We start from the raw sequence: 24,397 nt of genomic DNA, 5'->3' as shown, positions 1-24,397 counted from the left end.
GGTGGGATAGGGAGAGTGGGAGGGAGATGCAAGAAGGAGGAGATATGGGGATATATGTATATGTATAGCTGATTTACTTTGTTATAAAGCAAAAACTAACACACCATTGTAAAGCAATTATACTTAAATAAAGATGTTAAAAAAAAAGGGCGAAGTAGTATGTATATACCCTACAGAACTATGTATTCAGGGCTTCACATGAAAGCAAATTACTACCCAATACTCTAAAGACACGCTAAAACAATATAGGTAACAGTCACAGAAAACAATATATTCAGGAAAATAAAAAGGTCAGGTTTTAGAAAGGACTGGTGGTGGGTTAGGCTGTGTCTATATGAAGTATATAAAAAGTAAGTAAGATGATATTTCCAAACAAACAAATGAACAGACAGATAAAATGTACTTTCAATATTTTACCTAAATAATATTGGTGACTTTAAGGACACTTTTTTGAACATCAAAGACCATTTTTTAAATTTTGTGTTGTTTTTTTTTCATGACTCTTGGCACAATTCACCCATAAGTAGATGAGAAACAATGAATATCAAAGCTTTGAAAGAATAGCAGCAGCGATTGTATGGAAGACGAGGCACTTTTTAAAGCAACTGGTAGTTTTTTCCTTCCCTCATAGTTGGAGCAATTGGAAGAAAGTTTAAAATAAGAGAATGAGGACAGATCATGCAGAAAGAGGTCTATTATTTATTGATGCTTAATATTCCTGAAGGTATTTTTTTCCAGAAGTGATTTTTTTCTATCAAAACCTAGAGTGTTTGAATAAGAAGCCCCACAAGATGTCCTGAGATAATAGTTATTAGAGTTTTGATATTATATATGATTGGCAAGATGTAAGGGTCAGAAGAAATTCAGACTTGTCAGTAGGGTTAGAGGTCATTTAGGCCAAGGTATAAGATAGGGGTGATCAATGATGCTGAGTCTTCTGGTCATGTGGTCCAAGATTAGGTACTTTAGAGGATTAGAGAATGTGAGGCCTATCCTTAGAGGCAGATGAGAGTGAAAATGTGTTGTGTTCCCAAGCTGATATAGAGTAACTTTTGTTCTCTTTTTGGCTTAGCAAATAATTACATGTCCTTTAATCCTGCCCATATATCACATCCTTGATAAAAATTCTGTGACTTCTAGGCAGAGCTTCTTACTCCATTCCCTTATTTCTCACAGGACTCTTTTCTTTTTGTCTTTCTCTCTTTCTTTCTTTCCTTATTTCTTTCTCCTTCCTTCCTTCATTTTCCTTCCTTTCTTCCTTCCCTCCTTTCCAACTTCTTTCTTCTTTTCCTCCCTTCTTTCCTCTCTTCCCTGCCCTTCCCTTCTTTCCTCTCTTCCCTGCCCTTCCCTTCCTCTTCATCTCTTCCCAACTTCCTTCCACAAATATTTATTAATACTTTTCAAGACCTATAATGTGTCAGGAACTAAGTATGACCAGGGAATACAGTGATTAATAACACTGAAACAATTTGGCAATTGTTGGTGGAAGGCAGTGTAGTAATTGAAAATGCTTGCTTTGAAGTCAGTCTCCCTCGACTCTGCTCACTATTCTTCCACTTATTAAGGTGAAATTTGACAAGTCCAAAACCTCTCTGATCCTTAGTTTTCTTATCTGCATATTGGAACTAAAAATAGTATCCCTCTCATATTGTTTTTATAGGACATTCTGAATGTACTGAGTGAAATAATTCATAGAGAGCCTTTAGCACAGTGCCTGGTATATAGGAAAAAGTTAATAAATGTTAGCTGTTTTTATTATTATTAATGGAGCTTATGATCAGAAAACAAAATGTGCTGTTTATATATCTGTAATAGTATTCCTTGTATTATGTTGTAAGATGTTCCTTCATGTTGGAGACATCAGTTGCTCATGGTTAGCTGGTTCTTAACACAGTGTCTGCCACATAATATGTGCCCTATAAATGTTTGATGAATAAGTATTGAATGAATGAGTGAAGGGTGAGCAAGGGTTAAAGTTAAGCAACCTGCCCAAAGTCACACAACTAGTAAGACCTTGTGGGGATGTGAGACAATCTGTCTGACTTCAAAGCCCATGCTTTCCTTAAGATACTACACCACCTCTCATGTATTATCACTTGCCTCTCTCCACCTACTGTGATTTGGTTATTACACCCATCATTCCATTGAATTTACCCTTGCCAAAGTCATCAGTGTATTTTAAATTGCTCAAACCAATGGTATCTATTTGTTCTCTATTTACTTGCATTTGACACTCTTGCCTATTTTCTCCTTCCTGAAATTCCCTTTTCTTGTCCCTAAGACTTGGTTTCTTTGACTTTCCTCTTAGTTGCTCTGTGTTTGTCAGCTACTTCCCAATCTTCTTTGTAGCTTCCTCCCTGCCTTCAACAGAAGTGTTTCTGAAGCTTCTATCCTGAGCTTCTTCCTCTTCCCATTCTTCACATGCTGTCTCTGCAATTTCATTTTCATCTGATCATGCTCAAATCTACATCTCAACTCATGCATTTTCTCTCCTGAGATCCATAGCCACAAATCTATTTGCTTACTGGGTATTTCTCTCTGGAGAGCCTTATTTTAAATGCTCTTGCTTTACCCTCAATTCACTTATTTACTTATCTTCCAGATTACATGAAAAGCATGATCATTCTTCATTAGGATGGCCACATAATATATCAACTAAACCAGGACAGTTTTGAGAGGAAGGACTTCATTAATAATTATGCTGGCACTCCAGGTATAACTTGGAACTGTTTTGGTCTAACCAGAATGTGACTTCCCTCCCACTGACCACTCAGTTAAACATAACCACTGGCATTCATTCTTGCCTCCTGTTTCTCATTTTCCATAGCCAGTGAGCCACAAAGATCTGTAGCTTCTGTCTCCCTCCTATCTTTTGAACATTTGCTTTCCTTTCCATCTCAATTACCATTGCCTTTTTTCATACGCTTCTTGTTTCTTGTCAGGATTTTTGCTGTGGTCTCCCATTTCATCTCAGGCTCATCTAAAACATCTTCTACATTTGTCAGAATGATCCTCTTAAAGTGCATATCAAATCATGTGCCTTTCCTGCTTTGGCCCTTTGATGGATATCCATAACCTGTGGCGTAAAAGTTATGTTCTTTCCCAGGGCATCAGAAAGCACTTATACCCAATCCCATCTCACCAGTTCTCCCTCTTGCACACTAGAACTGTCCTGACATATAGTAGGTACTAACTAAACAATGAATGAAATCAGCGTTTAAGACATAACTCCACACACCAAGAACTTATTTCAACACGTTTACATAAATGTGAAGTAATACTAAATGCCATTATTATATTAGGATAGATATGTAAGAAAAACAGGTTATGTCTGTGGAACAAAATACATAGTGAAATGTATATATGATTTGTGATGCAAAAATATATATGATGTAAAATCCAGTTGATTAGATTTTTCTTAAAATGGAAAAGTGAAATCAGTGTACTTGTTTCAAAATAGCAAAATGCTCTCCAGAAAGTCTAAGTCAATTGATGGAAATATCAGTGTCTAAAAGAGAACTTGGCTTCCAGTAGGCACTCAATATTCATTGAGTGGTTAAATACAAGAAATTTAGTCTCCATCAATTGGTTGTCTGTATGCAATGACAATTCATTTGTGCATTTTATATATAACTGTTTCAATCATTTAGTCATTTGAGTCAAGTCACTTAAGTCAACTACCACTTCAGTGAACCAAACTAAATGTGCTGCAGAAAATCCAAATGACTGACGAAAAATGTTACTTTTTAGTCAGTTAGTAAATAGTTCCTCAGATTAGAAAACAACCATATGAAAAATACAAGAGAAAAGAAACTAAACTGCTATTCAGTGTCTAAAAAAAATGTTACACGTGTCAATCAAACTAGTTAATGTAGAAAATGTCTGAGCTAGAAAAGCAAGAGATTGATATAAGTTATTTAAAAAGTCTTACCCAATACTAGTGATAGTAGTGAACTAAAATTTCCACAGTGATGCAGGATATTCCAATAAGACATTGCATGAAGGAGATTAGATTTTCTTCTAGGCAAGGACATTTTATAACTCCATTTTAAAGATTTTTTAAATATTGGAAAAGCAAATATATTAACTGAATAATTTCAATTCTGCTCTAAAACATAAATGATTTGCAGATTTGTTTACTATTAATATTAATTACATTAAAATTACACTGAAGACATTTGTTATTGTCCTTTTGAGTCTCAAATACCAGCATATCGTCAAACCCAGCTTTGCTTTTTGTGATTTATGGCTCTTTTTCTTTTTCACTGGAGACTCTTTTGAGTCCAAGACATTACTCTACCAAAAATTTGTGCAATCTCCAAGCCTGTCATTTCTTATTAGATAAATGGTGGAAAAGAAAAACTGTGCAAACTCTATCTTCTAAAAGATAATTGTGCTAAACACGTGCATTTTAAAGCTTGAAATTTTCAGAAGTGATCAGATGCTAAAGATAGACATTTATATCAATGGTTCATAAGGGTAGTGCTTTGAGAGATATAAAGATAGAGCACATTAATACTGCTCAATTCTCAAATCTAAATGTATTAGGAATATGTTCAAGATTTTCACTGAACTTGAGTTTCCCTTTGTATGTGGAAAAGTGATAGTATGTACTTGCATCTTTCCAAGGGCAAAAGGCAGAAAATTCTCAAATTTTCCTCTTTCACTGGTGAGAATCACTGAAAATTATAGCTTGGAGAAAATTTGAAGAGTATTTAATCAAAGGTTCCAAATTGGTTTCCATTCGATGGTAACTGGTATCTTTTTTTTTTTCAACTATTTGAAAAATAAAACAAAACAAAACAGATAACAGTTCACAACTAGCTAAAATGTAAAGTCTCTTTTGCTCTTGGCTGGAGTTAAACCACCTACTTTTTTAACAGTGGCTACCTCATGATAAAAGATTTTGGTGAAAATTAAAATAGAAATATGAATTAATGATTACTTCAACACGATAAACAAAATCTTTCAAAACGTGACTCTTGAGGCAGAATAATAAAAAATGATCTTTTGTGTAAAAAGCTGGTGAAACCTCTGAGGAGTCTTTAATATGTTAATCTTATAGATGAGAAAGCAGAGTGAGACAACTTTGTTATAACTGATCTTCCTCTTTTCTAAAGTCCTTTTTTTCCTGTAGATTTATACATAATTTAATAGCTCTGCCAGGCTGGCTTCATGGGTGTGTTACTTGTGCAGTCACATAAGGTCCTTTCCTTAGAAGGTCCCTATACTTGGATTAATGTTCTGCTGTCACTGCCTTGAAATTCTTATCAAGCTTTGAACAGGGGACTCTGCATTTTCATTTGGCACTGGGCCCAACAATTTATGAAGCCAGTGCTATAGCTATGCCTATGTCTTTATTTCATTATTTCCCCTAAAGGATGTAGGTTATCCAGGGAGCTTTCTTCCTTGGTGTTTCTCACCCCATTCCCAAAGATGCCTCTCATACTAGTGGACAAGTGGACATAGAGCCACACAGAGGGCTGAGCCCTTGGCATCTTCATCTTTCTATTCCAACTGCCTGGCTCAAGGCTTGATACAGAGCAGGTGCTGGATGAATGGGTGAGTGAATAAATGAATAGCAAAGTATCAACAAATACCTGTTGACTTATTTAATTGACAGAACAGTCAAACTTTTAATAGTTTCAGGTTTGTGGGGCTTCCCTGGTGGTGCAGTGGTTAAGAATCCGCCTGCCAATGCAGGGGACACGGGTTCGAGCCCAGGTCCAGGAATATCCCACATGCCGAGGAGCAAGTAAACCCTTGTGTCACAACTACTGAGCCTGCTCTCTAGAGCCCATGCTCCGCAACAAAAGAAGCCACCATGATGAGAAGCCAGCGCACAGCAAAGAAGAGTAGCCCCTGCTCTCCGCAACTAGACAAAGCCCATGAGCAGCAACAAAGAACTAGTGCAGCCAAAAATAAAATAAATAAAAAGTAAATAAATTTATAAAAAAATAATTTCAGGTTTGCAATAAAAAGTGACTAGATGGATCAGGAGAGACTAAAGGTAAATTATTCAAAGAAAAAAATTTATTGGAAAGAATACATAGAATTGAACTGATGAAAAGTTTAAAGCAAGTAAGACTGAAATACAGTTTGAACTCCAGGTTAAATCAGAAGTGATGGGTGGAAGGAGGTATGAATAATTAAAAGCAGTTAGATTTTTCTCAACAAGGTGTGTCCTGATGTGGATTCTTTCTTCTCAAATTCAGTTTAATACACATCAGATTCATCTTGTAAACTGTAATTAAAGAAATAAAATTTGTTGTCCAAGTTTGGAGAAAGGAGGGTATATAGGTTGTGTGTTCAGAAGGAACCAAGAGATTATTGATTCTTCTTTGACTATTCTGAGAGTTTCTTGATCTACAGTTTTGCATTAATAAACAGAGTAGTATGAATAAAAATTTGCATGAAGTGGAGTTTTTATTGTTTCCTTTGCCTCTAGGCAGAATAGACAGAGCTCAGGCTCTGGTTCCCAATTAGATTAGCTAAACACATTTTATTCTTTAAATGATGATAGTTTCTTACCTTTATATTCTCTTTGGGAAACATATTTCTTACATTCAGTTTTGTAAAATAAAATAAAATAACAAAAAACTAACACTCCTTTCTCTGGAGTGTTTTATGTTGTGTTTGATCACCTACCTCTCATATTGCTTGGGAGTATCGGTTCTTTACAAATTATGTATCCCCCCCAGTGAGGTTATCTCTTAATGGTCTATCTCCTTTACCTTGGATAATATAATACAGATTTATTCATCTTTAAAGAGTTCCCTATAACATTGCCTAGACTTACTTTCTTTCTTTTTGCTATATCACACTTGAATAAGTGACTTAAATTGTGCACAGATGTCCAGGTGTGGCTTTAATTTCTTTTTATTTTCCAGCAAAATAACTTATTTTAACATATTCATTACTTCTATTATGGTTCTACAAATTGTGCATGGTGATGTTATGAGGCTGATTCACTGAATACTAAATATGTTGGAGCAAGCAATTTTATGCTTCAGATGATTATTTATGGGAAAATTCAATTTTTGGAGGATGATAATAATGGTGGGATAGATGTGAGTAATAGCACTGACATTCACAAGCAAAATAAAGCAAAAGTGGAAACAAGCAAAATAAAGCAAAAGTGGAAACAAGCATTTGGGGTAAAGATAGCTTTAAAGCAGTGAGTGGGAAGAAAAGCAGGGAACATCACTAGTTAGGGACTCTCAGATTCTAAACAGGCAATGATGAGGTCTTAGGACAACACACCTGATCTCCAATTTAGTGTGCTTATGGGGCCAGGTGAAGAATTGTAGGATTTTGTGAGATGCCCAAAAGAATTTCATAGACTATCTCTAATGGGAAAGGAGATGATCTCCTAGACTGATCTAGGAGAATATAGATTTTTAGTCCCCTAAATCTCCACTGAAATAGAATTACAGAGTTACAAAAACATATTCCTTGCCACCTAAGAATGTTCCTCATTCTCAAGACTGAGCAAAGTGAATTGCTGAGGCAATCCAATGAAGGTACCCTATAAGAAGTATGGTGAAATTGTCTTTACTGCTCCCATTTTTATGACACACTTGAATAAGTGTGCTTTAAGGATTCTGCTGCTGGAATTGTAGCCATCATTAGAAAAACTTCATCTAGAACTCTCAGCTTTGGTCCTGTGGCCTGTACTATTAGAATGCCCCAAATTTACAAACCAACGAATGGAGAAGTGGGAGAAAGAAGAATGCAGGGTAAAACTATTTTGAGTTTCATTTCACAAGCCAAACTTAGAAACAGCAATATTCAAGCATCCAGGTTCCTTAAATTATCAGGAACCATTAACTTACAAAAAATAATTATAAAAATAAAAACAAGAACCAGAACCTTTAGTTCAGTTTTTAAATCTGCCTAAAACCAACCAGGCAGAAGAGGCAAGCTATTTTTATTAATTTTAGAAAAATAATACAAATATATAATAGAAAATTGGTGATGAAGCAACTCACTTCAAAGGAAAGCTTGAGCTGCATGTTACATGAATATTCAGACAATAGCAACCTGTTTGAAATTGCCATTGAGTATAATTCCAAATTTCTGCATTTTATCATCTCCTAGGCATAAATCCAAAGGCTAAAAGAGCAGAACACAAAAAAGCCAAGCCTGAATTATGTTCTAAACTCTGTTGAATTTAATTTTACTTACAAAGCAGAATGTAACTTTGCCACTTAAATATGCCCCTCATGGCCCTGTAAAAATACCTGGTTTCTTGTTATCAACCTCTAAATTGTGTTATTTATTTAGAAAGCTCCAGTTTTAGGAGCATCATTCTAAATTACTAGGCAAGTGCTACACAATAAATACACATAATCTAAAACAAACTGTAGTGAGAGAAGAAAGCAATTTTCTATAAATTTGACTGCAGCGTCGGGTTTGCTGTTCCATAAGCCTTATAACTTTTAAAGGCATAAAGGAAAATTTTTAGCTAAATGAAATATCATGAGAGGCTGAGCACTTTAAAATCTTGATGTTTTATAATAGAGTAATACAGATACACATTCTTGTTATAAATTTGGAGAAGAGTTCAAATAACCTTCTGAACAGAACCATCATGTACAAAGAAATGAACAAGCTGTCACTCACTCAGATATACACTTGTTTCAAAACAACATTTTACTTGAACCAGTGGTGGATGTACTACCCAAAATCAATAAACCTTGGATGACACATACAACTAAAACAAAGAGATGATGAAGCTTACATAGACCTTATATTTCCTGCTCAAGATTTTTATAATATTAATGAATTCTTAAAAAAAATTATGATTGGAAAACACTCCAAGTGGATAAGACAAGTTAATCTAAGATGTAAGTTTTTGCTATAGATTGTGAAATTTTTCTTTGCAGAGATCATGCAAGGGGTCTTAGCATGCAGTATTCACACCAGTCAAAATGTGATTGTTTAAAATTGAAAAGGGAGAGGTGAGATTCTGGTAATGTTCTAGTTCTCTTAAATGGTAATTTCATGGTGTAATGGTGTAAAGTAATTTCATCACTTTGTGATGTTTTTTCTTTGAGTTGTATACCTGTACACCTATGATTTTAAAATTTTTCTGCAGGTATATTTTTGCTCCATAAAAATGCTAAAAGGAAAGAAAGAAAGAAGGAAAAATGAAAAGGGAAAGAGAGCAGAAAGAAAGGAAGAAGAGAAATAGAGAAAGGAAGGAAGGAAGGAAGGAAGAAAGGGAGAAGGAAAGAAGAAAGAAAGAAAGAAAGAAAGAAAGAAAGAAAGAAAGAAAGAAAGAAAGAAAGAAAGAAGGAAAGAAAGAAAGAAAGAAAGAAGGAAAGAAAGGAAAAGAAAAAGAAAAAAAGGGAAAATATTACATGCTAAGAGCTGCATTTCCCATACTGGGGAATAATGTGCTAAAAGAAATTAGTGCTGTAGTCATTTACTTAATTCAAATAAGATGTAGCTTTATAGGGTCACAGAATCTGGCAGCCTGGTTCATGGTTGGAAACCACTTAACTGTCATTTCTGCACAGAAAGATTGTGTTGACATTTCCAGACTTTTAAAAAATCCCTGTTAACAGTCGCAAATGCCACCATATTAGGCACACAGTTTTCCTGTTTCACGAAGTAGAATTTAGAAGTTCGTGGAGGAAAAAAAGTGCCTGGGGGTTCCACTAGCTTTGCATTTGAAAAACACATACATAGAAAAAAAAGTGTTGTCTCTGTAGTGTCAAAGTGTCTTTGTGACTCAACTGTTGAAAATTTCTGTTTGGCATTAAGTTGGGTAAACATCTAGTAACAACTTAGTACTAAAGGTGTCTTGGACCTGAAGTTGGCTCTGTAGGTTTTGTCTGTTTCTAAGGAGCAAGTTTCCATGTAATCTTTTCAAAGGCAAAAGGTTAAGCAAAAATGACATATATTGTAAAATCGAAAGTAAAAGGCACAGTACTGATGTGCTCAAAGTCCATGCATTTAAATTCCTTTGTATGATAATTTATGGTGATCATGTCTTCAGACTGCACTATTAGCATACTCACCCCTAACAAGAAGTTCTGCCTCATCTGACACACTGTCTGCTGTGGTCTGTACCCTGCAGCCATATCTCCCAGCATGCATCAGAAGGATGTTCCTGATCATTAAATCTGCAGAGGATGCTTGCTGAAAGAGGGATGAAGTGCCAGTTTAAAATGTTGCAAATCTGCCTAGTTCAAGGTGGTTTAAGGGGAACTTTGCATATTCAGTCAAAGGGCCCATTTTTGGTCTTACAATTTATATTACAACAATTCAGAAATCAAACATACCCTAATTTAAGGAACACATGGAAGCTATGCTTTCAACAATTGCTAATAACGGGTTCGAACATTTAATATTGAATATAATAAGTTAGCAGCTACAATATTTAAAAATATTTAAATATGCACAAACAAATTCATATCTTTAAAAGTACAGGAAAAATAATCAGTGAGCAAAAATTGTTGCTTTGCTATTCAGAGACAGGATTATTTTTGTGGCAAGAAAGCAGTATTGAAAGGAATAACAACACATGGAAATTAATTATGAGGCAACAGTAGTCAAAATATTATCTTGTGTGGCTTTATTGAATGGCTGCTTTCATAAGTACACTGTGGGCAACAGAATGAAGTAGTGCTTAGATGCAAGAGTGCTGGTCCCAAAACCATGTGTTTTCACTTCACAGAGATTTATTCCTTCCATAACCACCACCATCAGCAGTAGGGTCAGCCTGAATCTCTCTTAATCAATGCAATTACAGAGCACAAAGGCACCTCAAAACATTTGATCCTTGTTGGAAGCACGATGATTAGAACACAGTTGAAGAACAACTGCAGTTAAGGAGATCAATAAGTATCAGGGAGATTATCTTTTAGATGTATCAGTTCATGGGATCAGTGCTGATCCTACACTTTAGTATGACTGGTACAACCTTTCATTACTTAATCTTGTCTTTCATTTACTTTAACAGGAAAGATAGATTTCAATTTTCATGAATGTGTAAAGAGCTGATATTTACAACAACGCATGAGGTATTCTTTTCAGAGAATGACATAGTGAAACTCCAATATGCTCTTCAGTTTCCATGTTGCAATCAAAAACAATTCACTGGAATGAGTATACGCATGCAGCATGAAATGACATCTTCAAAGAACTCAACACTCCTCTCCAACGGTAGTTGGGCACGTGAAAGAATGTTTAATGCAAGCTATGGAGAAGCACCCCAGATTGGAGAAGCACCCCAGATTAGAGATCTTTAATTTGTTGATGGAATGGGTGAATTATCTTAAAAAATGGTGTATTTGTCCTTATAGGGCAGTGGCCTGATGAGTATTTAAGACTTTAGTTGTTCACCTTTATTTTGAAATAAACTAATGGACTATATAAAAATCATGAAAATGAGAGGAATCTCTGGAAATCTGTTGGATTCTTTTTTTTTTCCTTAGCATTTGTAAAAGGGTGAGAAGTCATTGGAAATTTTTACCTCTCAAATGATGTGTGTTTCTTTTAATGAATCAATTAACTGTATACTATGTTTTAGCCATTTCTTTCTGGTATTTCATTTCTGGTTTGTTTGTTATTTTTCCTTCCCATTAGTCTTATGATAGGGACTTCTAAGGGTGTTGACGTTTCCTCTCATGAAATAATTGTTAAGACATGGTCTAGTTCAGTCATTTACAAGGGAATGCTTCTTGGTGAGAATGCATTACAATGTTATAACAATAATTTCAAGGAATGTGATATTTGTCCAATGAATATCCTCCACTGCTAATTTCCTTAGATAAAATTGTTACTCAAATTTCATTTTCTCATCTGTACTAGACTAAGCAATCACTTCTTTCAAACCTGAAAAGGAAATTAACCTTAAAAAAAAACCTTTGATTTCACTTTGGGAAACAAAAGCAAACTGTAAACATCATAAGCCATGGCTCAGTTTCAAATCTGCATAATATAATACTGTCTAAATGAGCTTAAATATATTTACCAATTTATATAGTATGGATCCATCTTAGATGTGAAGATCTCCTTTTACCCATGGATTTCTAAGATGCTCTCCTAGTAGGGTACTCTGTTAAATTAAGAATCAATGTTCACACCATGGGCCTAGAATAGGGCCTATGTTTAATGCAAAAGCCAAGGAGATGTCTAGAAAATCAGAGAGGACTTTACTATTTCCAGAAGTAACACGTCTGAAAGACTGTAGTCTTAATTACTGGAGTTTTTTGTTTGTTTTGTTGTTCTTTTACTTGCTTGTTTTCCAGTTTTACAAACTGATTGGTGGTAGTTTAACAACAGAAAAAGTAATGATTGTAAGTCATTTTTCAGGCTCACGTTTTTGACAAAATTATCTCATAAAATCACATTCTCGTGATTAAATAATTGATTGCCTTTTTTTCCAGATCTTTTTCTTCCCAAATAATTGACTTCTATTTTTCCTGGACAAAAGTCTTAAAACTTTTGTCCTTTTCATTGAATTGTAGTGAAAGAAAACTTAATGGGATTAAGAAGAGGCTTCATTGAAAATCACATAAAGGTCCAAGGGATTCAGAAAGGTAAAACATAGATTAGCTTTTCCATGTTGTCCTTTCCTTGGTTCCTGCAATTAACAGCATGCAATGCTCTAGAAACTGGCTGAAGCTCCATCACCATCATCAGGAATAAAAGCCTACAGTCTATTGTATATCTACTAATGACAAGATTATTGGAGGAGTTGAAATTGTCTCATTTGGGGCCCATTCCTCCTCTTTTGGATTATATCTGCATTATATTTTTACAATTCTAAACAGGGAAGATTAAAAGTAAAATGAATGAATTGTGAACACTAAACCTAAATTACCCTTTCAGGAGATTTACTGATCTTTCTAGAGAAGTAATGAGAAGAATTCATGTGGGAGCCCATTACACTTAATCTCAGCCCACAGTGTGCAGTTCCTGAGAGAGAACTCCCACAATTTAGTGCAGTTTTAATGAAATGGTTACTTACAGCAGATGTTTGCTTTCTTAAGCTTAAACCTCATTTTCACTTTTTCTCTCTTGGGAGTTACTCTCTCTTTTCTTGTTTTCTTTGACACTTGTTTGACACTGCCTTTTCTTTGCTGCTTTCTTTGGCTTTATGAATAAATTGTGTTATGTGTTGCTTCAAAACAACTTTCTCACAACCAGTGCTTAACACAACACTCCAAGTGCTGTGCATCTAGCATACTGCATGCCACATAGTGGGAGCTCAATAACTATCTGTTGAATGGATGAATAAATGAGGGCTCTTTAATAAAGAGGCTCTCTGTTCACTCTCTGTGGGAGTGGCAACACTGCTAAGTCATTTACATTTCTTGGTCACATACGCTCATTAGAGCAGTTGCTAGATTACTGTAACTTTTATTTATGACTCGGAAATAATAGAGGAAATATCATCCTTCCACTCAAGTCCAGTTCTTTATTGGCTTTCACTTGGACTAAGGGTCCTGCTCATCCAACATAAGACTGCCAGTTAAGACTTCCTAAAAATGGAAGCATATTTAACTTTGCTGTTCAAAGTGCCTGTTAACTTTTGCTGCCTTGAGGATAAAGTCCAATTTCCTTGTTTCAGCAGAGGTCTACTCAGAGCATGATTCCACCTCCTATGCTGCATTCTGTGCTTCTATGACATTAACCTCACATTTCTTCCTACACCGGAATACTTCCCATAATTCTGCCTGTTCTGTTACAGATGCTCATTCTTCTTTGCCTGGAAAGATACTTTTAGACACAGTTCAAATGCCTTCTCCTTGGTTAAGCCTTTCTTCATTAGTTCTGCCACTGTTTAGTTTTGCTTCATTAGCACTCTGCTCATGTCTCTGAACTATCACTTGACATTCTTGGAAGTCACGCCTAAGGGCATTCCCAGAGCTGAGCTGGGCACTAGGGCAGCCGATTGTATTTGGGTGAGCTAATGAACGCATGGATGGCTTGCTTCCTTCCTTCTTCATGCCTGACAGTACCTCCTCCCCTCCCTCTTTTTTCTCTTAAAGAAATAAGGAAGGGAAATAGGAAAGACTATGGAGGAAGACAGCAGAAAAGAGTGCTGAAAGAGTATATACAGGTTTTGGTATGACACAGAATTGTGTGAACCCCTGCTCTGCCACTTATTAAATTTTGAACTTGGGAAAATTACTCTATTGCTCAGAGATTCTCTCACAGCTTCAATGTGATAATGCAAGTAAAGCCCATGGCAGTGTGTCTGGCACATAGTAAATGTTTGATAAATGTTATCTGTTAAAGGGCACTATAATTGCATTCTTAGCCAAGAGGAATATTTCCTTAATTGGTATTCACTCCTTCAACAAACTGGATATCAATGTTTTCCATAGTTATAGTAAGTTTTCTGGTAAGTGCCTAGCTTTATTTTAGATGTGTGTTATCCCCCCTCTCATGGAATACTACTGCACTCAGAATAAGAAGACCTGAATTCTAGACTTAGTTCAGTACCTTCCTAGCCCTGAGACTCTGGGAAAGGCACTTTACTGGAATAATAATAGCTACTCTGTCTCTCTCTTGAGTATTGAGGGAAACTGAATGAAACAATGTTCATACATGAACTCTTAGGAAATGCTTCAGAAAGGTAAAGTACTTGTAAAGCATTTTTTCAGCAGGATTAGCAGAATGCTGTACACATAGTAAGCACTCTGAGAAGGTTTGGGGAATGAATTGTCTAAACAACAAGATAACTTGACTGTTATCATAAAAAGTGAATTCATGCTGAATGGCTTACTCAGAAACCTTCTAGGTATAGCAGTTTTTGTGTCCTTATTTAGGGTTTACATAACTTTCTCAATGGGCTCACATAGGGCACTTCCACCATCCCCAGTCCCCACCAAAGAGATACATAAACAATTCCTCTCTATAAAACAAAGTAGTACAGCATGTAAATTCTATGAGATGCAATTAAAAAAATACCATCTAACATAAAAAAAATGGGTATTAGTTATGAGACATGGATTATTAGATATGATTAATGTTATTGACATAAAATCTTGGATAGTTAAAATACTTTCCTGCTAACAATATTTCTTTTTCCCAGAAAATAATTTGCTTAAAATAGCCTAACATGATAAGAAAATAATACACATATACATTATTCTTCCTTTTACACTTGTATTTTTCTTAGACCTTTATATAATGGGATTTACATTCATGATGACCTGGGTTTTAATATATTTTTTTAGAAAGTTGCTGTTATTAACTCACATGCTTAAATAATTGGATATATTATCTGAAATAGAAATTTTAGTTTCTTCCAGTGACAAAAATACTAGACAAAATGCTATTTGACAGACATTTATGTCTATTATGATGAAATATTAAATGCATCCAACAATGCACTGAAGATTAAAAGTAGGTAAAAATGGCTCTACCATGCCATTACTGGGACCTTGGTATTTACTTCAAGCACATATTCTAAACATGTATTATTAAGTACTAAGACAAATGCAGAAAGAGTTTTTCTTAGGGACATAGATTAAAGAGGAAAAACTAGTTGATGACTCATTGATGAACTCAGGATGGTTAGGTATCCAAACTGGATTGTTTAGTATTATAAACACAAAGTCACAAATTTATGGGATCAGTCCGCTACCTTGGTTAAAATGAAGATTAGGAACTATGACGCAACTCAAAGCAAGAAATCACAATTAAATTTTAGTACAATGAATTACATTTTATAGATGATGATATTGAATATATGAAGAATATTGAGTGGATGAAAAAATGCTGTGTATATCACACTAGTGTTCCTCTTTTCCCAAGTTGGCATACAGGATTAGAGGGTGTGATATTTAACTTGTCAGTGGATGCCAGGCTTAGGTGGCATGTTTGTACCCTGATTCTTGAGAGATGTCTCTTAACTGGTCATATGTACATTGACTCTCTTTTCTCTAGTGGCAAGGTAAATGGGTATTCCTTTATCTAAGATTAACATAAAAGGCCAAGGCAAAAGGACTCTATTATAGATGGAATATTTGTGTTCCCTCAGATTCATATACAGTAAGTCCCCTACATACAAATGAGTTCCATTTTGAGAGTACATTCCTTAGTCCGATTTCCTCGTAAATTCAACAAAGTTAGCCTAAGTACCCAACTAACACAACTGGCTATGTAGTACTGTACTGTAATAGGTTTATAATACTTTTCACAAAAATAATACATAAAAAACAAACACACACACACACACAAAAAGTATATATTTTTTCATGGTACACGGGCCTCTCACTGTTGTGGCCTCTCCCATTGTGGAGCACAGGCTCCGGACATGCAGGCTCAGCAGCCATGGCTCACGGGCCTAGTCGCTCCGTGGCATGTGGAATCTTCCTGGACCGGGGCACAAACCCATGTCCCCTGCATTGGCAGGCGGACTCTCAACCACTGTGCCACGAGGGAAGCCCCAAAGAAAACATTTTTAATATTACAGTACTGTAGTACCTTGAAAAGCACAGTAGTGCAGTGCAACAGTGAGCATATAGTGGCTGATATAGAGTGAACAGGCAAGAAATAAAGATACTGTACTACTGCACTCTATACCGTACAGTACAGTAAAGTACACAAAAGCACAGCCACTTGTAGAGGATGCACACACATGGCAATGTACTCCAGACACAAGAACTAGCTTATGTGATTGTACATGTGAACACATGTCCGCGTCTTTAAAAGTTCGCAACTTGAAGGTTCGTATGTAGGGGACTTACTCTATTGAAACCTAAACCCTAATGTGATGGTATACGAAGGTGGATGTTTGGGAAATAATTAGAGTATGAACATGGGTGAAGCCCTCATGAATGGTATTAGTGCCTTTATAAAAGAGACCTCAGAGAGCTCTCTCACCCTTTCTGCTGTGTGAGGACACAGTGAAAAGATGACCATCTGTCAATCAGGAGGCTTGCTCTCACCAAACACCAAACCTGCCAGTGCCTTGAACTTGGACTTCTCAGCCTCCAAAACTATGAGAAATAAATTTCTGTTGTGTATAAGCCACTCAGACTATGGTGTTATTTTACTGTAGCCTCAATGGAATAATATAGGCCCTAAGTATGTATACTGTCATTTCTATATTAATCTAGTGCTTCTAAACTAAAAGAGGCATGAATTAGATAAGGTCACACAAGTTATCAGTCTTATGCTTCTTGAATTTATTCTTAACTGCATCCTACCTGTTGCCAAATTTGTCTTAAATGATTACTGAGAATATTTGACTCATAGTTCTTTTATTGTTTATGCAATTATCACTAATCATTCAGTAGATATTTATTTTTATGTGCTATGCTAAGCTTTGGATATACAGATATAGATTCTGCACTTAAGGAGTGCTTAGTCTAATCCAGGTTTGATGGGAAAAATACAGGATGAGAATGTGGAGTAGCTTCCCTTTCATCTGTATCTAGGTTTGGAAGAGATGTAAAGGAGACAGATGGATGTGTTATCTGGTGGCACAATACTCAGACCAGGTCCAGAGAGAAATGTTTTCTCCTCCATGTGCTTCATATAGTTTTAGCAATCATTCTGTGAGAATTGACTCTTAAATTTGGTTTTTAATAGTAGCTTTCAAACCAGCCCTTTATATCCTCTATGTTATGCCCTCTTTTTGTCTCACCTTTACCCATATGACATGGCATTGCTAGGTTAATACTTTTTTAAAACTGATTTTATTTACAATCTCAAACATCTTCATTGGCTATCTTCACCTATTACCTACAGGATAGTCTAACTTCTTACTCAGCATTTGAGGCTGGACACAACCAATCTTGTCTCTCACTTCTAGTGGAAAACATACTCTCTGCAACTTTCTTCAAGTTGTTCCCCCAATGAACTGCCAAAGTCTCTGAATTCTGTGTCACATGTTAAAGCCTTGTTCAAGTCTTATGTCTTTCAGAAAGGCTTAACTGACCATGAGGACTGGCTACATCATTTTTGGGTCTCAGTGCAAATTAAAAATATGAATCCCCGTGTCCAAAAATTATTCGGAATTTCAAAAGACTGACAGCCAAGCTTTACACCAAGTACAAGATGCGTCTCAGTGTTGGGCGCTGGGTGACCACACAGCAGACCCATGAAGTTGGTCCCACTGAACCCTCCAGTCCACGAACGAACATGTATGCACGTTCTAGGCAATGGTGCTCTTTGGAATAAATATCAAAGGAAAAATGCATCTCTTTATAAATTATAAAACACCTATCCTTTCCTATCTTAATGTCTTTACCTTCTCTTTTATTCTTCATTGACTTGCGATCTTTTTTCTCAATGCATTTTAGCATGAAAGAATAAGAATAATTAGATTATATCTTCTTAAGGCTTGTGTTAAAAAACAGTGATTAACTTTATGTTTTATACTGAATATTTGTTGTGAGCCTATCCAGACATTAGCATATTTATGCATTATTCCATCCAAATATTCTTTTTACTTTTTTCTTACATCTCCAGTACAAGCACAAAGCTCACTGATATACCTCTGTCTGCTTCAATCTGTTTGGTATGTTTGTGGCAAACAAAGAGACAGCATCTTATGCTTCGAAGAATGGAGATGGGGACTCTGTCTAAACTTTACAGTCCTAGAGCTGGAAGGGACCATGGAGGGACTTTCATCCTCACTTTGAAGTTGGCAGTGTTTTAAGTGCCATGGCAGACCAGTTTTCTTTAAGAGAATTCTAGGCAAGAGTGGTACTTAAACTCACATCATTAATATTATGAGAAAATCATTCTTTTTTTTTTTTTACATCTTTATTGGAGTATAATTGCTTTACAATGGTGTGTTTGTTTCTGCTTTATAACAAAGTGTATCAGTTATACATATACATATGTTCCCATATCTCTTCCCTCTTGTGTCTCCCTCCCTCCCACCCTCCCCATCCCACCCCTCTAGGTGGTCACAAAGCACTGAGCTGATCTCCCTGTGCTATGTGGCTGCTTCCCACTAGCTATCTATTTTACGTTTGGTAGTGTATATATGTCCATGCCTCTCTCTCACTTTGTCACATCTTACCCTTCCCCCTCCCCATATCCTCAAGTCCATTCTCTAGTAGGTCTGTGTCTTTATCCCTGTCTTACCCCTAGGTTCTTCATGACATTTTTTTTTCTTAAATTCCATATACATATATGTTAGCATATGGTAGTGTTTGTATGACAGATCAACTTTTTCATGGAATCTCTTCAGTAATAATATTTTATAATCTGAATAACACCTGGTTCATAGGTTGGCTCAATGAGGCAACACTGGTAGAGGTAAAAAGGTGTTAATAATCATGGCAGTAATCAATGTTTTTCCCTAAGAGTGAATTACACCATTGTCTAGGAATAGAATTATCTTACTGTCTTTCACTGTTTATGCTTTTTAAATTACCTCCATTGATGTTACATAAAGATGATATCACTAGTTAGAAAAAAATTTTGTTCCTCCATGCATTAGCTTGTGCTTTCTAAACAGCTAGTAATGGCCTGACCACCAGGAAAGCACTAGAATAATAACATTTTACAATAGCTATACATTTATTTTGAGAGCTCATAGCATATGCACAGTTAAAGTTGTCCATTCATTCATGTAACAATCATTTGTTAGAGTGTCTAATTTGTCTAAATAGGAAACTGAAAACACTTGGCACCTTTGAAGTTATGCCCTTGTCATTTGCTCATAGAAAATATGGATGAGCTTTGACCCAACCTATGGATTTTCTCAACGCAGTGTTTCAGTTGACTGGAGTTGGTACAAGACATGAAATCTGTCATATCTGATCTGCACATGTTACAAGATAAGAGATAAATTGTGCCTTTGAGAAACTCACAATGCAATGTGGGAGGTAGACAGCTCTAATGCAATGTGATGTGTTAAAATAAATAATAGGACAAAAATATCATTGCAGAAAAAATTGATTTTAGTGTGCAAAGAAAAATAACAAATCATCTGGTTCAACCAATTCCTATAGCAGTTGAGAAGATCGGGGGCTAAAGAGTGTAGGTGACTTGTTCAAGGGCAGGTTAAGTATGGAGGCTGAAGTAGAGCCTTGGGCACTTGACTTTTAGTCAAGTGTTCTTTCCACTCTACTATTGTGACTATGAAACCAATCCTTGTTCTACTTAAACTTGCAGGTAATTTGATTCACTTGTACAAGTTGAAGCACAGTTTGGCAAGCGTACCAAAATAAAATGGTTTCAGTATATGGTAACAACCACAAAACTATTATTAGAAATTAACTCTCCAAATACACCATAGAATGATCTGAGAGCTCATGTTTTTAAGACTGCTGTTTATCAGCCATATCCAAAATGAAATGTTGCATCTTCCCTTGAAATGCCAGAATCACTTTTCTGATAATACACATGACCCATTAGCTTCATTTACCTTTGCCATCATTCAACTTTTCTGTGACTTTTAATCCAGCATTGAGAGAATTTTCTGTGTGTGACCCACAACTGATATGTTTTCTTTTAGCCATGTGTAGTTTGTAGTGACACAGCTTTAGCTGAAGAAGAATTGACCAAATTTGACTTCCTAACTTAAGTGCATAATTTAGAGGGAGCAATATTTTACTGATATTTCAACGTGTCTGTTCTCTCTTTTCTAGTACTGTCTATTTTACATTTATCTTTGAAGTTAACACTATTTTGTTACACCATCATATAACGGCTTCCAGGTTGAATTGTGTTTTATTTTGCTACTGATTTTTACATTGTGGAATAGTCAGTGTCTACACACAAGTCTAGTCCCATCCTGGCTATGGGAAAGAGTGTTCAGACACCAGTCTGGAGGTTTTCTATTTCTTCCCTGAAATCACAGAGCCCAGGCAGGCAGAATATGGTAGCTCTCATCTCACCCATCATTTAGTGCCAGTATTGATCTGATGTTGTTATAAAGTCTCAAAGTCTTAGGAATGTAGTAGACCACTCTGTGTTTCATTGATTTTGCATAGAACTATACTAATGGGTCTGGAATGAGGCCAGTTTTTTTGTGTGCCTCTATTTTACTTAGGACTCTTAGATGCCAGCAATTTATCATCCTGGGTCCCTGGAATTATGATGGAAGGACAGAGGCTAATGCTGAATCTAGAAGACTCATTTGGCTACCCTGGCTGAAGGCTCAGCCACTGTGGAATAGAGTCAAGCCATCTTCAGTGTTACTTACCTGATTTCATGAGCCACAAAATTGTAAGCAGAGCCAAATTGTTTTCATTTTCCAACACTAAGTTTTGGAGTGGCTTGTGGTACAGTAGTAAATAATCATAAAATAATTAGGTACCTGGAAGTGGGGTGCTGACATAACTAAAGTCTAAATATGTGGCACTGGCTTTGGGGTTCTAGTTCAGAGGCTTGGAAGGTCATGAGGACATTACTACTGAGAGCTGGAAGGATCTCAAGGAGACTATTGGTAAGAGCTTGAGGAACAGTGAGGAAACTTCCTGGAGAGTGGAGAAAAGGAGATGAGCTGAAAGAGAGAAGTGCTCATTTCTCAAGCAGAATATAGAAGAAATCTAAAGGAGCTGAGGCTCCAGATGGAAAACAGAAAGACTCTTCAGCTTTAGTCGTGCCAAGTGGTAACAGACTAGTAAAGTAAGAAATGGCCTTGGAAAACACCAAATCCAGGATGCTACCAAATAAAACATATTCCCAGGGTAAAGGTCCCAAGTTGTGGCTAAAAGATACTTTATTTGCACTGGAATATTACAGGCATTTTTCCAGAGGAACCAGACCCTCTGTCCAAGATAGGGAAGAATTTGAAGAAACTGTTAATGGGGGCTGAGAAAGCATTGAGAAGATCATAATTGGAGGATGGAGGAAAAGGTAACTGAGTTATGAATTGGCAGAAAAATTAGCAAAACCCTTGGCAGGTGAGGGTTATGTGGAAGATGAGCTCAGCGTATGTCTCATAGAGGTCTCTTTATATATACGAAAGAATATGGTTTGCAATGGAAAGAGTGTGTTGACAGATGTTTTAAAAGAAAGAAAAATGACCATGAATGGTGGAGAAACTTTTATACCTAATTTTTTTGCAAAAATATAATATTCCACATGGAATAAGTAATTTTATATAAGAATTTCTAAAGATGTATTTTCCAGTTAAATATCTGACTGTTTCAAGTTTACCCTAAAAATTCAAGTTTTTTTCTCATTTTATTTGCAATATTAGTAAATACTTTAACAAGTACAATCTTCAAGAAGTAGATTATTATTTCAACTATGGGCTTTATGACCAAATACTAAGTATTCTTTTGCCAAGCCTAACTTGGTAGTTGTTAATGCTTAGGAACAAGTTTCTGAGTCAAAAAATATCCCACTGCAAGAGAAGGAAATTTGGGTCACAGCATCCATTTAAGCACTGTCATTCACAGTCATGAAGATTCTCATCAACATCAAAAATACCTAGAATTTAGGGAATTCAAACACATCAATGTCAGAAAAGACTACTCAAACTACTGCTTAGATTGTGAGCTACAACAGCAATCTTCCAATGAAGATTCAATCAGAAGAAGAATAGTTCAGTTAAAAGGAAAGGTCAAACTGAATAAATGTGTCAATCAGAAGCCAGCTATGAAAAGTTCAAGGTCAAGGACTTTCACAGTCAAATTCAACTGACATTTTGAAAGTGATTGAGTCATTTTGATACAGAAAACTCATTTTTAATAAGTCTTTGTAATTTTATGAAAGAGAATTCACCAATTATTTAATGTATAAAAATCAGTTTACTCAGATATTGAAAAATTGTCAGAGGCCATAGTCTATTACTTCCCCTCACTTTTCTGTAAATATATAATACTGCTTCTGATATTTCAAGGAAGAGTTACAAGACTCTTTCAAAACTGCACATCTTTGAATTGACTGCAACACCAATGATTATATATGTACATATATTTTGTTCTAAGATTTCATATTGCTAGGGCTTGAATGGTTCATTATATGTGAAATATTTTGTGTGTGCTGTTTATACAAATTAAGGGATGCTGTGTCTTACCCAGAAAAAGGACATTGTTCCATTCTATAAGATTATTATTGCTTTTAGAGAAAATCTTTATTTAGCTTTAGAGAAACCATTTTATCATTTATCGAGATATTATATATACAAATATATTCTTAGCCATAGGAAGAATTCTGATTTGAGATTATTTTTCCAGTTTGGAACCCCTTCTGAATTAAGAATTTTCAAATTCTAAGGACATCATGAGACTGAAATATCTTCCATAAATCAAGCAAGTATGCAATATTTAACAGAATAAAATGTGATTTGGGGGCTATCAAAGCCCCCTCCCGAAAAAATGTTTAGTGTTCACTAAAACTTTTAAAGATGATTTCACTGTTATCAGCTAGCATACCTGAAGAGTTTTTTGGGTTTTAATCTTTGAATATAACCTTTAAAAATAATAGAACTTTAGAATTAGATAGGAACGTTAGGAGTCGTCTACTCTAACCTCTTCACTTTGATGATAAGGGCTCAGAAATGTGACATGAATCATCCAAGGTATTACAGCTAAGTAGGGACAAAGCTGGGCCCACATCAAAAACTCTTGACACCACCTCCACATCAGATCTAGTAATCTTTTACCATATAATGATGTCACTCAGTAGTGTACTTTGACATTATATCATTTATGAGAAAAACATCTGGCAGCATCTATTTAAATTAAAAATAGTTTTGTTCTTTTACCCTGCAATCTATTCCTGAGAATGTATCCCAAAGAAAGGAAATTATTAACACCCAAGAATGCAGATATTCAGAGTTGTTTTCTGTAGTATTGTTCATTAATCTCTCAAAACAGGAAACAGAGTTAGTATTTACTAACAGGGTAATGGCTAAATTGAGGAATAGTCATATACTTATTATGTACCCATTGAAAAGAATGAATTAGAGATATATCATTTGACATGGAAGAATTAAGATAATAATGAGATGCAGAAAAACATGTAAAGTATGTTTCAATATTTAAAAAAATAATCACAAAAATATCCCTCCACATATGTAAATCTAACTAGGATTATAGTAGGACTGAGGATAATATAGAAGGACATATATAGAATATTAAAAAGATTAACTAAGTGTGATAAATGCTTTCATGGGAGGATAAAAGCAGGGGAAGGTCATCCTAATAAAAGCAGCATGCATGATATAATCTCACTTGTGTAACATGTGTAACTGTGTATGCTTGAAGAGATGCATGGAAAAATGATTACAAAAATTAATGGTGATTACCTTAAGGTAGTATGATTCCAAGGGACTTTTATTCTCTCCTTTCTAGTTTTAGTATGTTTAAATGATCTATAATGAGCTTCTATTATTTATATAAGTAGAAAAAAACTCTACCTTCATTGTGGTTAAAAAATGAAAAACTGACTTTGATTTAGAGCTGAAAGATATTTTTACCATGGAGAAGCACCAAGCCAAGTGTTTGTC

The 24,397-nt window shown here is 35.5% G+C and overlaps 1 protein-coding gene across 1 annotated transcript in view; it reads right to left on the bottom strand.

Annotated features, from left to right (window-relative positions):
• Nucleotides 1–24,397, bottom strand: part of CNTN5 (contactin 5) — a 1,406,915-nt gene that overhangs the window by 128,078 nt on the left and 1,254,440 nt on the right. The window contains exon 16 of the mRNA XM_049713144.1: nt 10,029–10,149. Coding sequence (XP_049569101.1) covers nt 10,029–10,149 — 121 coding nt within the window. The remainder of the gene's footprint in view (nt 1–10,028; nt 10,150–24,397) is intronic.

This window comes from Orcinus orca, chromosome 8 (assembly GCF_937001465.1).
Source record: "Orcinus orca chromosome 8, mOrcOrc1.1, whole genome shotgun sequence".
Lineage (NCBI taxonomy): Eukaryota > Metazoa > Chordata > Mammalia > Artiodactyla > Delphinidae > Orcinus > Orcinus orca.
The sequence above is the reverse complement of the archived record's forward strand: the minus strand, read 5'-3'. Positions and strand labels throughout refer to the sequence as shown.